A 17,500-nucleotide genomic window follows, 5' to 3' on the forward strand; every position below is an offset into this window, starting at 1 on the left:
TGGTTGATAATGTCTGCTCCTCTCCCTGTGTTCTGTGGTTGATAATGTCTGCTCCTCTCCCTGTGTTCTGTGGTTGATAATGTCTGCTCCTCCCTGTGTTCTGTGGTTGATAATGTCTGCTCCTCCCTGTGTTCTGTGGTTGATAATGTCTGCTCCTCTCCCTGTGTTCTGTGGTTGATAATGTCTGCTCCTCTCCCTGTGTTCTGTGGTTGATAATGTCTGCTCCTCCCTGTGTTCTGTGGTTGATAATGTCTGCTCCTCTCCCTGTGTTCTGTGGTTGATAATGTCTGCTCCTCCCTGTGTTCTGTGGTTGATAATGTCTGCTCCTCCCTGTGTTCTGTGGTTGATAATGTCTGCTCCTCCCTGTGTTCTGTGGTTGATAATGTCTGCTCCCCTCCCTGTGTTCTGTGGTTGATAATGTCTGCTCCTCCCTGTGTTCTGTGGTTGATAATGTCTGTTCCTCCCTGTGTTCTGTGGTTGATAATGTCTGCTCCTCCCTGTGTTCTGTGGTTGATAATGTCTGCTCCTCTCCCTGTGTTCTGTGGTTGATAATGTCTGCTCCTCCCTGTGTTCTGTGGTTGATAATGTCTGCTCCTCTCCCTGTGTTCTGTGGTTGATAATGTCTGCTCCTCCCTGTGTTCTGTGGTTGATAATGTCTGTTCCTCCCTGTGTTCTGTGGTTGATAATGTCTGTTCCCTCCCTGTGTTCTGTGGTTGATAATGTCTGTTCCTCCCTGTGTTCTGTGGTTGATAATGTCTGTTCCTCCCTGTGTTCTGTGGTTGATAATGTCTGTTCCTCCCTGTGTTCTGTGGTTGATAATGTCTGTTCCTCCCTGTGTTCTGTGGTTGATAATGTCTGCTCCTCTCCCTGTGTTCTGTGGTTGATAATGTCTGCTCCTCTCCCTGTGTTCTGTGGTTGATAATGTCTGCTCCTCCCTGTGTTCTGTGGTTGATAATGTCTGCTCCTCTCCCTGTGTTCTGTGGTTGATAATGTCTGCTCCTCCCTGTGTTCTGTGGTTGATAATGTCTGCTCCTCCCTGTGTTCTGTGGTTGATAATGTCTGCTCCTCCCTGTGTTCTGTGGTTGATAATGTCTGCTCCTACCTGTGTTCTGTGGTTGATAATGTCTGCTCCTCCCTGTGTTCTGTGTTTGATAATGTCTGTTCCCCTCCCTGTGTTCTGTGGTTGATAATGTCTGTTCCCCTCCCTGTGTTCTGTGGTTGATAATGTCTGTTCCCCTCCCTGTGTTCTGTGGTTGATAATGTCTGTTCCTCCCTGTGTTCTGTGGTTGATAATGTCTGCTCTCCCTCCCTGTGTTATGTCAGATATCATCTTCTCCTCCTGAACCATATGTCAGATATCATCTTCTCCTCCTGAACCATATGTCAGATATCATCTTCTCCTCCTGAACCATATGTCAGATTTCATCTTCTCCTCCTAAACCATACGTCAGATTTCATCTTCTCCTCCTGAACCATATGTCAGATGTCATCTTCTCCTCCTGAATCATACGTCAGATATCATCTTCTCCTCCTGAACCATATGTCAGATATCATCTTCTCCTCCTGAACCATATGTCAGATATCATCTTCTCCTTCTGAACCATATGTCAGATATCATCTTCTCCTCCTAAACCGTACGTCAGATATCATCTTCTCCTCCTGAACCATATGTCAGATATCATCTTCTCCTCCTGAACCATATGTCAGATATCATCTTCTCCTCCTAAACCGTACGTCAGATATCATCTTCTCCTCCGAACCATATGTCAGATATCATCTTCTCCTCCTGAACCATATGTCAGATATAATCTTCTCCTCCTAAACCGTACGTCAGATATCATCTTCTCCTCCTGAACCATATGTCAGATATCATCTTCTCCTCCTGAACCATATGTCAGATATCATCTTCTCCTTCTGAACCATATGTCAGATATCATCTTCTCCTCCTGAACCATATGTCAGATATCATCTTCTCCTTCTGAACCATATGTCAGATATCATCTTCTCCTCCTGAACCGTATCAGGACTGTTCCACATCAGACTCTGTAACAGGACTGTTCCACATCAGACTCTGTATCAGGACTGTTCCACATCAGACTCTATATCAGGACTGTTCCACATCAGACTCTATATCAGGACTGTTCCACATCAGACTCTGTAACAGGACTGTTCCACATCAGACTCTGTAACAGGACTGTTCCACATCAGACTCTGTATCAGGACTGTTCCACATCAGACTCTATATCAGGACTGTTCCCACATCAGACTCTGTAACAGGACTGTTCCACATCAGACCCTATATCAGGACTGTTCCACATCAGACTCTATATCAGGACTGTTCCACATCAGACTCTATTTCAGGACTGTGTCCTGTGTCTGATGCTGTCTGTGTCTGATGCTGTCTGAGTCTGATGCTGTCTGAGTCTGATGCTGTCTGTGTCTGATGCTGTCTGAGTCTGATGCTGTCTGAGTCTGATGCTATCTGAGTCTGATGCTACCTGAGTCTGATGCTACCTGAGTCTGATGCTACCTGAGTCTGATGCTACCTGAGTCTGATGCTACCTGAGTCTGATGCTACCTGAGTCTGATGCTACCTGAGTCTGATGCTACCTGAGTCTGATGCTACCTGAGTCTGATGCTACCTGAGTCTGATGCTACCTGAGTCTGATGCTACCTGAGTCTGATGCTACCTGAGTCTGATGCTATTTGAGTCTGATGCTACCAAGCCCAAAAAGCACAAATTAAATGATTGTGCTTTTATCCAACACATACTGTAGCCTATGAGCTACAGTATGTTATATAGGCTACAGTATGTTATATAGGCTACAGTGTGATATATAGGCTACATTATGAAATATAGACTGCAGTATGACATAGGCTCTGCACATTACGCACAACAGAAAAACAGAGCAACCCATAGCTGTAGCCATCCTCTCTTGGGTAAATAAATGAACATGAAAGCTTCAGTAGTCTAATCTTTTTGCTTGTGAACTGTATTACTGGACTGTATTATACTGTATTATATGAAATCAAATTGTATTTGTCACAGGCGCTGAATACAACAGGTGTAGGTAGGCCTTACCGTGAAATGCTTGCTTACAAGCCCTTAACCAACAATTCAGTTGAAGAAATAGATTTAAGAAAATATTTACTAAATATACTAAAGTAAAAAATAAAATAAAAAGTGACAAAATAAAATAACAATAGCAGGGCTATATACAGGGGTACCGGTACAGAGTCAATGTGGAGACTATATACAGGGGTACCGGTACAGAGTCAATGTGGAGGCTATATACAGGGGGTACCAGTACAGAGTCAATGTGGAGGCTATATACAGGGGGTACCGGTACAGAGTCAATGTGGAGGCTATATACAGGGGGTACCGGTACAGAGTCAATGTGGAGGCTATATACAGGGGGTACCGGTACAGAGTCAATGTGGAGGCTATATACAGGGGTACCGGTACAGAGTCAATGTGGAGGCTATATACAGGGGGTACCGGTACAGAGTCAATGTGGAGGCTATATACAGGGGGTACCGGTACAGAGTCAATGTGGAGGCTATATACAGGGGTACCAGTACAGAGTCAATGTGGAGGCTATATACAGGTGGTACCAGTACAGAGTCAATTTGGAGGCTATATGGGGGTACCAGTACAGAGTCAATGTGGAGGCTATATACATGGGGTACCGGTACAGAGTCAATGTGGAGGCTATATACAGGGGGTACCGGTACAGATTCAATGTAGGGGCTATATACAGGGGTACCGGTACAGAGTCAATGTGGAGGCTATATACAGGATGTTACGGTACAGGGTCAATGTGGAGGCTATATATACAGGGTATTACGGTACAGGGTCAATGTGGAGGCTATATACAGGGGGTACCGGTACAGAGTCAATGTGGAGGCTATATACAGGGGGTACTGTTACAGAGTCAATGTAGGGGCTATATACAGGGGGTATCGGTACAGAGTCAATGTGGAGGCTATATACAGGGGGTACTGTTACAGAGTCAATGTAGGGGCTATATACAGGGGGTACCGGTACAGAGTCAATGTAGGGGCTATATGCAGGGGGTACCGGTACAGAGTCAATGTGGAGGCTATATACAGGGTGTTACGTTACAGAGTCAATGTGGAGGCTATATACAGGGGTACCGGTACAGAGTCAATGTGGAGGCTATATACAGGGGGTACCGGTACAGAGTCATTGTGGAGGCTATATACAGGGTGTTACGGTACAGAGTCAATGTGGAGGCTATATACAGGGTGTTACGGTACAGAGTCAATGTGGAGGCTATATACAGGATGTTACGGTACAGGGTCAATGTGGAGGCTATATATACAGGGTATTACGGTACAGGGTCAATGTGGAGGCTATATACAGGGGGTACTGTTACAGAGTCAATGTAGGGGCTATATACAGGGGGTACCGGTACAGAGTCAATGTAGGGGCTATATACAGGGGGTACCGGTACAGAGTCAATGTGGGGGCTATATACAGGGGGTACCGGTACAGAGTCAATGTGGAGGCTATATACAGGGTGTTACGGTACAGAGTCAATGTGGAGGCTATATACAGGGGGTGCCGGTACAGAGTCAATGTGGAGGCTATATACAGGGTGTTACGGTACAGAGTCAATATGGAGGCTATATACAGGGGGTACCGGTACAGAGTCAATGTGGAGGCTATATACAGGGTGTTACGGTACAGAGTCAATGTGGAGGCTATATACAGGGTGTTACGGTACAGAGTCAATGTGGAGGCTATATACAGGGGGTACCGGTACAGAGTCAATGTACAGATTTCCCTTAATATTGTGCGGCGTTCGTACCTCCTCTTTCTCTATTGTTGCTTCATTCACTTTCAACAGTTCAGAAAGGTGTGTTCGTTTAGCCATATATTAACCATTTATTAGAAAAGATTAGTCTTGGAGTTAGGACTCTGCTCCTTCAGGATAGCTCACTACCAGAGCGAAGTATCATATGAAAATGATAATATAACTACAGGAAGTGAGTACGATATGAAGGAAGAAACTGGGGTAGTGGTGGGATGTATATTTTACTGTAAACAAATTGACAACAGACTTTCAGCACGCTTATAGGGAATGATATTCAACAAGCACAGCACGTAACAGAAATGACTGATGATTGGCTGAGAGAAATTGATGATAAAAAAAGATTGTGGGAGGCTGTTTTGTTAGACTACAGTGAGGCTTTTGACATTATCGTTAATAGTCTGCTGCTGGAAAAACACATGTGTTATGGCTTTACACCCCCTGCTATATTGTGGATAAAGAGTTACCTGTCTAACAGAACACAGAGGGTGTTCTTTAATGGAAGCCTCTCAAATATAATCCAGGTAGAATCAGGAATTCCCCAGGGTAGCTGTCTAGGCCCCTTACTTTTTAAATCTTTATGAACAACAGTAAAGCCAGTGTGTCAATGTATGCAGATGAATCAACACTATACATGTCAGCTACAACAGCTACTGAAATGACAACAACACTTAACAAAGAGCTGCAGTTAGTTTCAGAGTGGGTGGCAAGGAATAAGTTAGTTCTAAATATAAAAAAAAACTAAATGCATTGTATTTGGTACAAATTATTCACTAAACCCTAAACCTCAACTAAATCTTGTAATAAACCATGTGCAAATTGAGCAAGATGAGGTGACTAAACTGCTTGGAGTAACCCTGGATAGAGTAACCCTGGATGGAGTAACCCTGGATTGAGTAACCCTGGATGGAGTAACCCTGGATTGTAAACTGTCATGGTCAAAACATATGGATACAACAGTAGCTAAGATGGGGAGAAGTATGTCCATAATTAATTGATACTCTACCTTCTTAACAACACTATCAACAAGGCAGGTCCTACAGGCCCTGGACTACTGTTCAGTCGTGTGGTCAGGTGCCTTAAAGAGGGACTAATGAAAATGTAAATAGGCTCAGAACAGGGATGGCCCTTGGATGAACACAGAGAGCATACATTAATAATATGCATGTCAATCTCTCCTGGCTGAAAGTGGAGGAGAGATTGACTTCACCACTACTTGTATTTATGAGACGTATTGTTGAAAGCACTGAGCTGTCTGTTTAAATGACTAGCACACAGCTCAGTCACCCTTGTATCTTCCCAGTCCCCAAGTCCAGAACAGACTATGGGAGGCGCACAGTACTACATAGAGCCATGACTACATGGAACTCTATTCCACATCAGGTAACTGATGCAAACAGTAGAATCAGATTGAATTAGCTTAATATAAGGCTAATGCTGCATTGAATGTATGACCTGGAGGAAGTAGGTGAGGACATTGATATATAAATCAATCTTAAACAGCATTATGTATTTTGGGAGAGAGAACGACTGCGAGACTGTGCTCGCATGCACATTGATTTAAAGCAAAGATATTCCAGTGATTGGCTGTTTTAAAACTGCAGCAGCTGACCCCCGAAAGCCAGATGGAGAAGTGTAAATTAGACAAGCATTTCGTCCTTATGTTATTGTATCATAGGCTATGCTACAGCAAATGTAGGTCTACCTGTCACAAGAAAAAAAGTGACTTTGATGAGATGACAGGTCTACATGCATTGTGAACTGAGCTCCATACTGAGATGGGCTGTCTGTCCCCACCCTGAGATGGGCTGTCTGTCCCCACCCTGAGATGGGCTGTCTGTCTCCACCCTGAGATGGGCTGTCTGTTTCCACCCTGACTGAAATGGGCTGTCTGTCCCCACCCTGAGATGGGCTGTCTGTCTCCACCCTGAGATGGGCTGTCTGTCCCCTGAGATGGGCTGTCTGTCCCCACCCCCTGAGATGGGCTGTCTGTCTCCACCCTGAGATGGGCCTGTCCCCATCCTGAGATGGGCTGTCTGTCCCCACCCTGAGAGACCCTGAGATGGGCTGTCTGTCCCCACCCTGAGATGGGCTCTCCCCATCCTGAGATGGGCTGTCTGTCCCCACCCTGAAATGGACTGTCTGTCCCCATCCTGAGATGGGCTGTCTGTCACCATACTGAGATGGGCTGTCTGTCCCCACCCTGAGATGTGCTGTCTGTCTCCACCCTGAGATGTGCTGTCTGTCTCCATCCTGAGATGGGCTGTCTGTCCCCACCCTGAGATGGACTGTCTGTCCCCATCCTGAGATGGGCTGTCTGTCACCATACTGAGATGGGCTGTCTGTCCCCAAACTGAGATGGACTGTCTGTCCCCATCCTGAGATGGGCTGTCTGTCACCATACTGAGATGGGCTGTCTGTCCCCACCCTGAGATGGGCTGTCTGTCTCCAACCCGAGATGTGCTGTCTGTCTCCACCCTGAGATGGGCTGTTTGTCACCACCCTGAGATGGGCTGTCTGTCCCCATCCTGAGATGGGCTGTCTGTCACCATACTGAGATGGGCTGTCTGTCACCATACTGAGATGGGCTGTCTGTCCCCACCCTGAGGTGGGCTGTCTGTCCCCACCCTGAGATGGGCTGTCTGTCCCCATCCTGAGATGGGCTGTCTGTCCCCACCCTGAGATGATCTGTCTGTCCCCACCCTGAGATGGGCTGTCTGTCCCCATCCTGAGATGGGCTGTCTGTCCCCACCCTGAGCGTTGATGATTCATAATGCAGATAGCAGAGAGAAGGCCGGGGAGATTCCAGATTTAGACATTGCAAAAAGGCCAATTTAACAGTTCCATTTCAGGTCATAATAACTTACCGGTTTCTCAGTTATTTATCCCCGGAAAAGGGAGTGGGTTTGGGCGGGAAATCTCATTAAATCTCGGTAACCCGGTTCCCGCTATTCAAACCTAGCTGTAAGGTTGTGAAGTGTTTTCTCTCCTGACCCACATAATCAGTCTGTAGATGGCTGCTATTCCCTCTGGGCTGAGTGGTGAGAAGAGTTTACACACACACACACACACACACACACACACACACACACACACACACACACACACACACACACACACACACACACACACACACACACACACACACACACACGCCAGTTAGACAGAGCTGCTGGTCTGTGAGAGCTGTTTGCTAACATAATGTACTATATCTCCTGCCGGTCGTTGCTCTGTGCTAGGGAGGAAATAGATATTGCAGTGCCAGAGGTGCCGAAATAACTCACAGATAGAATTTACATACAATGAGAGTTTTAGTACTCTGCCATTTTAAACGGAATGTTCACCAAATGTAAATTATTATTTTAAAATATTTTCATTCAAATCTATGTTAGTTCAGTGGAGAAATTAGGTTTACCTCTCTCATGAAATTCGTTATGGGCAACATAAATTCTCAGAGATTCCACTCTGGTCTGTTACTATCCCCAATCTTCCACTCTGGTCTGTTACTATCCCCAATCTTCTACTCTGGTCTGTTACTATCCCCAATCTTCCACTCTGGCCTGTTACTATCCCCAATCTTCCACTCTGGTCTGTTACTATCCCCAATCTTCCACTCTGGTCTGTTACTATCCCCAATCTTCCACTCTGGTCTGTTACTATCCCCAATCTTCCACTCTGGTCTGTTACTATCCCCAATCTTCCACTCTGGTCTGTTACTATCCCCAATCTTCCACTCTGTTCTGTTACTATCCCCAATCTTCTACTCTGGCCTGTTACTATTGGCAATTTCAGTACTTTCTGATTTGTGGTGCTAATGAGAGTGTTATTTATTACATGTTGTTAGGTGGGTGAGTTTAGAGAGTTCCAGACAGAACAGCTCCAGGTGCATCTATAACTACTGCACTGTCATCCCAGACACACTCTGGCTTTAACTGGAACTGAAGTGAAAGCTGTTCTCACAGCTGCATTCGTCCCACTGGAGCCATTCAGAACTGAAACTCACTGATGTAACCGTCAGTCTTTCACTGCCTCTTTTTAAAGGTCACCGTGTACAAACGGAGGGGATGATATTATACCCAGTGTTACTGTATGATGAGGGCAGTATTGATGATCATCTCTTCTCACTTTAACTGGTAGCTATCAAGCATGATGCTTAACACCCCGGACCGTCGGACAATCTAAGCTAGATCAATCAAATCAATCAAATTTATTTATAAAGCTCTTCTTACATCAGCTGATATCACAAAGTGCTGTACAGAAACCCAGCCTAAAACCCCAAACAGCAAGCAATGCAGGTGTAGAAGCATTATGTCCTCACACAAATTCACACCAATCTCACACAAATTAAAAAGGAACCTGCCAGGTACAACCCCAAATCCGTAAACATGGGCACCCTCATAGATATCATCCTGACCAACTTGCTCTCTAAATACACCTATGCTTTCTTCAACCAGGATCTCAGCAATCACTGCCTCATTGCCTGCGTGCGTAATGGGTCCACGGTCAAACAACCACCCCTCATCACTGTCAAACGTTCCCTAAAACACTTCTGCGAGCAGGCCTTTCTAATCGACCTGGCCCGGGTATCCTGGAAGGATATTGACCTCATCCCGTCAGTAGAGGATGCCTGGTTGTTCTTCAAAAGTGCCTTCCTCTCCATCTTAAATAAGCATGCCCCATTCAAAAAATGCAGAACTAAGAACAGATATAGCCCTTGGTTCACTCCAGACTTGACTGCCCTTGACCAGCACAAGAACATCCTGTGGCGTTCGGCATTAGCTTCGAATAGTCCCCGCGAGATGCAACTTTTCAGTGAAGTCAGGAACCAATACACACAGTCAGCAAGGAAAGCAAAGGCTAGCTTTTTCAAACAGAAATTTGCATCCTGCAGCATTAATTCCAAAAAGTTCTGGGACACTGTAAAGTCCATGGAGAATAAGAGCACCTCCTCCCAGCTGCCCACTGCACTGAGGCTAGGAAACACTGTCACCACCAATAAATCTACATTTTTCTACAGCTGGCCATGCTTTCCACCTGGCTACCCCGACCCCGGTCAACAGCTCTGCACCCTCCACAGAAATTTGCCCAAGCCCCCCCTGCTTCTCCTTCACCCAAATCCAGACAGCTGATGTTCTGAAAGAGCTGCAGAATCTGGATCCCTACAAATCAGCCGGGCTAGACAATCTGGACCCTCTGTTCCTAAAATTATCAGCCGCCATTGTCACAACCCCTATTACTAGTCTGTTCAACCTGTCTATCATATTGTTTGAGATTCCTAAAGATTGGAAAGCGGCTCCGGTCATCCCCTCTTCAAAGGGGGAGACACTCTAGACCCAAACTGTTACAGACCTATATCGGGGCGGCAGGATAGCCTAGTGGTTAGAACGTTGGACTAGTAACCGGAAGGTTGCAAGTTCAAACCCCCGAGCTGACAAGGTACAAATCTGTTGTTCTGCCCCTGAGGCATTCATTCACTGTTCCTAGGCCGTCATTGAAAATAAGAATTTGTTCTTATCTGACTTGCCTAGTTAAATAAAGGTAAAATAAATATCGATCCTGCCCTGCTTTTCTAAAGTGTTCGAGAGTGAACTAGTGAACAAACAGATCACCGACCATCTCGAATAATGCCACCGTACAATCCGGTTTCCAAGCTGATCATGGGTGCACCAACGGCTTTTGTACCAACGGCTAATGCTAGTAAAACTAAATGTAAGCTCTTCAACCGATCGCTGCCCACACCTGCCTGCCCGCCGAGCATCACTACTCTGGAAGGTTCTGACTTAATACCTAGGTGTCTGGCTAGACTGTAAACTCTCCTTCCAGACTCAGATGAAGCATCTCCAATCCAAAATGAAATCTAGAATCGGCTTCCTATTTCACAACAAAGCCTCCTTCACTCATGCTGCCAAACATACCCTCGTAAAACTGACCATCCTACCAATCCTCGACTTTGGCGATGTCATTTACAAAATAGCCTCCAACACTCTAATCAGCAAATTGGATGCAGTCCATCACAGTGCAATCCGTTTTGTCACCAAAGCCCCATATACTACCCACCATTGCGACCTGTATGCTCTCATTGGCTTGTCCTCGCTACATATTCACCGCCAAACCCTCTGGCTCCAGGTCATCTACAAGTCTTTGCTAGGTAAAGCTCTGCCTTATCTCAGCTCGCTGGTCACCATAGCAACACCCACCCATAGCACGCGCTCCAGCAGGTATATTGCACTGGTCATCCCCAAAGCGAATACCTCATTTGGCCGCCTTTCCTTCCAGTTCTCTGCTGCCAATGACTGGAACAAATTGAAAAAATCACTGAAGCTGGAGACTCATATCTCCCTCACTAAATTCAAGCGTCAGCTGTCAAAGCAGCTTACTAATCGCTGTAGCTGTACATAGTCCATCTGTAAATAGCCCATCCAACCACCTACCTACCTCATTTTTTGTTTTTCTGCTCTTTTGCACACCAGTATTTCTACTTGCACATCCTCATTTGCACATCTATCACTCCAGTGTTAATTGCTAAATTGTAATTACTTGTAGACCTCCACAAGTCTGGTTCATCCTTGGGAGCAATTTCCAAACGCCTGAAGGTACCACATTCATCTGCACAAACAATAGTACGCAAGTATAAACACCATGGGACCACGCAGCCGTCATACCGCTCAGGAAGGATACACATTCTGTCCCCTAGAGATGAAGGTACTTTGGTGTGAAAAGTGCAAATCAATCCCAGAACAGCAGCAAAGGACCTTGTGAAGATGCTGGAGGAAACAGGTACAAAAGTATCTATAGCCGCAGTAAAACGAGTCCTATATCGACATAACCTGAAAGGCCGCTCAGCAAGGAAGAAGCCACTGCTCCAAAACCTCGATAAAAAGCCAGACTACGGTTTGCAACTGCACATGGGGACAAAGATAGTACTTTTGGAAGAAATGTCCTCTGGTCTGATGAAACATGAACAGGCTGGTATCTAGAGTTTATCACGGAAGCAGCAGAATAATGTAGTAATGAACAGGCTGGTGTCTAGAGTTTATCACAGAAGCAGCAGAATAATGTAGTAATGAACAGGCTGGTATTTAGAGTTTATCACAGAAGCAGCAGAATAATGTAGTAATGAACAGGCTGGTATTTAGAGTTTATCACAGAAGCAGCAGAATAATGTAGTAATGAACAGGCTGGTATCTAGAGTTTATCACAGAAGCAGCAGAATAATGTAGTAATGAACAGGCTGGTGTCTAGAGTTTATCACAGAAGCAGCAGAATAATGTAGTAATGAACAGGCTGGTATCTAGAGTTTATCACAGAAGCAGCAGAATAATGTAGTAATGAACAGGCTGGTGTCTAGAGTTTATCACAGAAGCAGCAGAATAATGTAGTAATGAACAGGCTGGTATCTAGAGTTTATCACAGAAGCAGCAGAATAATGTAGTAATGAACAGGCTGGTATCTAGAGTTTATCACAGAAGCAGCAGAATAATGTAGTAATGAACAGGCTGGTGTCTAGAGTTTATCACGGCAGCAGCAGAATAATGTAGTAATGAACAGGCTGGTATCTAGAGTTTATCACGGAAGCAGCAGAATAATGTAGTAATGAACAGGCTGGTATCTAGAGTTTATCACAGAAGCAGCAGAATAATGTAGTAATGAACAGGCTGGTATCTAGAGTTTATCACAGAAGCAGCAGAATAATGTAGTAATGAACAGGCTGGTATCTAGAGTTTATCACGGCAGCAGCAGAATAATGTAGTAATGAACAGACTGGTGTCTAGAGTTTATCACAGAAGCAGCAGAATAATGTAGTAATGAACAGGCTGGTGTCTAGAGTTTTTATCACGGAAGCAGCAGAATAACACTACAAATCAAACCCAGTGCCATGTCACCCCTCCTAGTCCCAGATAACTCTTCCTCTCCTATTTCTCCCTCGTCCTTGTCTTCCCTGCCCTACCGGTGCTGTGTGTGTGTGTGTGTGTATGTGTGTGTGTGTGTGTGTGTCATGTCACCGGATGTTACCGGCCTGATGAAAGGCATATATGTCTCTGAAATGAAACTGGGAGGCTGTCTCTGAAATGAGACTGGGAGGATGTCTCTGAAATGAGACTGGGAGGATGTCTCTGAAATGAGACAGGGAGGCTGTCTCTGAATTGAGACACGGAGGATGTCTCTGAAATGAGACTGGGAGGCTGTCTCTGAAATGAGACTGGGAGGATGTATCTGAAATGAGACTGGGAGGCTGTCTCTAAAATGAGACTGGGAGGATGTCTCTGAAATGAGACTGGGAGGCTGTCTCTGAAATGAGACTGGGAGGATGTATCTGAAATGAGACTGGGAGGCTGTCTCTGAAATGAGACTGGGAGGATGTCTCTGAAATGAGACTGGGAGGATGTATCTGAAATGAGACTGGGAGGATGTATCTGAAATGAGACTGGGAGGCTGTCTCTGAAATAAGACACAACCGGTTGTGATCAGGAGTTCCATAGGGCGGCGCACAATTTGCCCAGCATCGTCCGGGTTAATGGAGGGTTTGGCCCAGCATCGTCCGGGTTAATGGAGGGTTTGGCCCAGCATCGTCTGGGTTAATGGAGGGTTTGGCCCAGCATCGTCCGGGTTAATGGAGAGTTTGGCCCAGCATCGTCCGGGTTAATGGAGGGTTTGGCCCAGCATCGTCCGGGTTAATGGAGGGTTTGGCCCAGCATCGTCCGGGTTAATGGAGGGTTTGGCCCAGCATCTTCCGGGTTAATGGAGAGTTTGGCCCAGCATCGTCCGGGTTAATGGAGGGTTTGGCCCAGCATCGTCCGGGTTAATGGAGGGTTTGGCCAGGTTAGGCCATCATTGTAAAATAAGACTAAACTGACTTGCCTGGTTAAATGAAGGTTAAATAACAATTCAAAATGTCCATATCATTTTCCTGCTGTAGCAAACTGTAGGGAATGAGGATATGAGGCTGTGGCTTTTAAAGTGGCTATGAAGCGCCTTGCCAGCCAGCCAGACTAATCTGGTTTTGGTTGGTTAGTGTCTGATATATGTGTAGAACACTGCTGTTGTAAAGCTCTACCTCTTACCACTCTGTGCTATATTTCAAACAGGTCTGACAATAGCTAGTATGTTACAGCCCATATCAAAATTGATTGGAACCATTTTTCCCCATTTTTCAAAATATTTCTACTACTGCTTCTACACTACGGTGGCAACGCATACTGTAGAAGTGATTTCATTTTGGGCCATACCCTTCCCTAACCCGGACGACGCTGGGCCAAACCCTCACCTAACCCGGACGACGCTGGGCCAAACCCTCACCTAACCCGGACGACGCTGGGCCAAACCCTCACCTAACCCGGACGACGCTGGGCCAAGCCCTCACCTAACACGGACGACGCTGGGCCAAACCCTCACCTAACCCGGACGACGCTGGGCTAAACCCTCACCTAACCCGGACGACGCTGGGCCAAGCCCTCACCTAACCCGGACGACGCTGGGCCAAACCCTCACCTAACCCGGACGACGCTGGGCCAAGCCCTCACCTAACCCGGACGACGCTGGGCCAAACCCTCACCTAACCCGGACGACGCTGGGCCAAACCCTCACCTAACCCGGACGACGCTGGGCCAAACCCTCACCTAACCCGGACGACGCTGGGCCAAACCCTCACCTAACCCGGACGACGCTGGGCCAAACCCTCACCTAACCCGGACGACGCTGGGCTAAACCCTCACCTAACCCGGACGACGCTGGGCCAAACCCTCACCTAACCCGGACGACGCTGGGCCAAGCCCTCACCTAACCCGGACGACGCTGGGCCAAACCCTCACCTAACCCGGACGACGCTGGGCCAAACCCTCACCTAACCCGGACGACGCTGGGCCAAACCCTCCCCTAACGACGCTGGACCAAGCCCTCCCTAACGACGCTGGGCCAAGCCCTCCCCTAACGACGCTGGGCCAAGCCCTCCCCTAACGACGCTGGGCCAAGCCCTCCCCTAACGACGCTGGGCCAAGCCCTCCCCTAACGACGCTGGGCCAAGCCCTCCCTAACGACGCTGGGCCAAACCCTCACCTAACCCGGACGACGCTGGGCCAAACCCTCACCTAACCCGGACGACGCTGGGCCAAACCCTCACCTAACCCGGACGACGCTGGGCCAAAGCCCTCCCCTAACGACGCTGGACCAAGCCCTCCCCTAACGACGCTGGGCCAAGCCCTCCCTAACGACGCTGGGCCAAGCCCTCCCCTAACGACGCTGGGCCAAGCCCTCCCTAACGACGCTGGGCCAAGCCCTCCCCTAACGACGCTGGGCCAAGCCCTCCCCTAACGACGCTGGGCCAAGCCCTCGTGACGCTGGGCCAATTGTGCGCTACTGTTGAAGCTGTGATTGAATGTCGTGTGTCTGTGTATTTTACTGTAATGTGATACTGTTGAAGCTGTGATTGAATGCCATGTGTCTGTGTATTTTACTGTAATGTGATACTGTTGAAGCTGTGATTGAATGCCATGTGTCTGTGTATTTTACTGTAATGTGATACTGTTGAAGCTGTGATTGAATGCCATGTGTCTGTGTATTTTACTGTAATGTGATACTGTTGAAGCTGTGATTGAATGCCATGTGTCTGTGTATTTTACTGTAATGTGATACTGTTGAAGCTGTGATTGAATGTCGTGTGTCTGTGTATTTTACTGTAATGTGATACTGTTGAAGCTGTGATTGAATGCCATGTGTCTGTGTATTTTACTGTAATGTGATACTGTTGAAGCTGTGATTGAATGCCATGTGTCTGTGTATTTTACTGTAATGTGATACTGTTGAAGCTGTGATTGAATGCCGTGTGTCTGTGTATTTTACTGTAATGTGATACTGTTGAAGCTGTGATTGAATGCCATGTGTCTGTGTATTTTACTGTAATGTGATACTGTTGAAGCTGTGATTGAATGCCATGTGTCTGTGTATTTTACTGTAATGTGATACTGTTGAAGCTGTGATTGAATGCCATGTGTCTGTGTATTTTACTGTAATGTGATACTGTTGAAGCTGTGATTGAATGCCGTGTGTCTGTGTATTTTACTGTAATGTGATACTGTTGAAGCTGTGATTGAATGTCGTGTGTCTGTGTATTTTACTGTAATGTGATACTGTTGAAGCTGTGATTGAATGCCGTGTGTCTGTGTATTTTACTGTAATGTGATACTGTTGAAGCTGTGATTGAATGCCATGTGTCTGTGTATTTTACTGTAATGTGATACTGTTGAAGCTGTGATTGAATGTCGTGTGTCTGTGTATTTTACTGTAATGTGATACTGTTGAAGCTGTGATTGAATGTCGTGTGTCTGTGTATTTTACTGTAATGTGATACTGTTGAAGCTGTGATTGAATGCTGTGTGTCTGTGTATTTTACTGTAATGTGATACTGTTGAAGCTGTGATTGAATGTCGTGTGTCTGTTTATTTGTGTTGCAGATCCAGAATGCAGATGATGTGCTAATTGCACCTTTAGAGAAGTTCAGGAAGGAACAGATTGGAGCTGCGAAGGTGAGATAAAAAACAGCAGTATATCTGAACAACATGTTTACTGTTATTACAGATTGGTTTAAGATATTTATCATTTTAATGATATCCAAATATATCATTCACATACAATGACAAGTGTATCCTCACCAATGAGTATCTATTCTAATGAATACTGTATGTCAAGTATTACAACCACTACATCTGAACACGACATGCTGTAGTGTGCAATCAGAGGGGTTTAAGGTGGATATATGGTGTTCTGCTGATTTCCTCACGTGTACCTGTGATACCAGTGAGTATAATGTAATGTAATGAATAGATAGATATCAAACATAGGCTGGTATCCATCAGAAAGTGGACTGTGCTGAATGTAATGGCTAGAGAAAAAAATGAAGTTAACCAGAAAGACGAATTCATAAACCAGCTCCATCTCCCTGACCGTTGAAACACTATGAGCTCAACCAGCTCTATCTCCCTGACCGTTGAAACGCTATGAGCTCAACCAGCTCTATCTCCCTGACCGTTGAAACGCTATGAGCTCAACCAGCTCTATCTCCCTGACCGTTGAAACACTATGAGCTCAACCAGCTCTATCTCCCTGACCGTTGAAACACTATGAGCTCAACCAGCTCTATCTCCCTGACCGTTGAAACACTATGAGCTCAACCAGCTCTATCTCCCTGACCGTTGAAGCGCTATGAGCTCAACCAGCTCTATCTCCCTGACCGTTGAAACGCTATGAGCTCAACCAGCTCTATCTCCCTGACCGTTGAAACGCTATGAGCTCAACCAGCTCTATCTCCCTGACCGTTGAAACGCTATGAGCTCCATCTCCCTGACCGTTGAAACACTATGAGCTCCATCTCCCTGACCGTTGAAACGCTATGAGCTCCATCTCCCTGACCGTTGAAACACTATGAGCTCCATCTCCCTGACCGTTGAAACACTATGAGCTCAACCAGCTCTATCTCCCTTGACCGTTGAAACGCTATGAGCTGTGTGTGTGTGTGTGTGTGTGTGTGTGTGTGTGTGTGTGTGTGTGTGTGTGTTGTCTGAACATTTCGTAGAGTGCTGTCTTGTTGTTGCCTGCCATTATAGACAAGCAGCATTGACCAGTAGCACATCTGTGGTCTTTCCCTTGGTGAGATCACACACACACGCACA

The 17,500-nt window shown here is 46.2% G+C and overlaps 1 protein-coding gene across 4 annotated transcripts in view; it reads left to right on the forward strand.

The window, feature by feature from the left end:
* LOC112236611 (rho GTPase-activating protein 42-like) overlaps positions 1 to 17,500 on the forward strand; it is a 202,715-nt gene that overhangs the window by 84,928 nt on the left and 100,287 nt on the right. For all 4 annotated transcript variants that reach the window (XM_042296537.1, XM_042296538.1, XM_042296539.1 and 1 more), the window contains exon 4: positions 16,286 to 16,357. In XM_042296537.1, coding sequence (XP_042152471.1) covers positions 16,286 to 16,357 — 72 coding nt within the window. The remainder of the gene's footprint in view (positions 1 to 16,285; positions 16,358 to 17,500) is intronic.

Source organism: Oncorhynchus tshawytscha, linkage group LG13 (genome assembly GCF_018296145.1).
Source record: "Oncorhynchus tshawytscha isolate Ot180627B linkage group LG13, Otsh_v2.0, whole genome shotgun sequence".
NCBI lineage: Eukaryota > Metazoa > Chordata > Actinopteri > Salmoniformes > Salmonidae > Oncorhynchus > Oncorhynchus tshawytscha.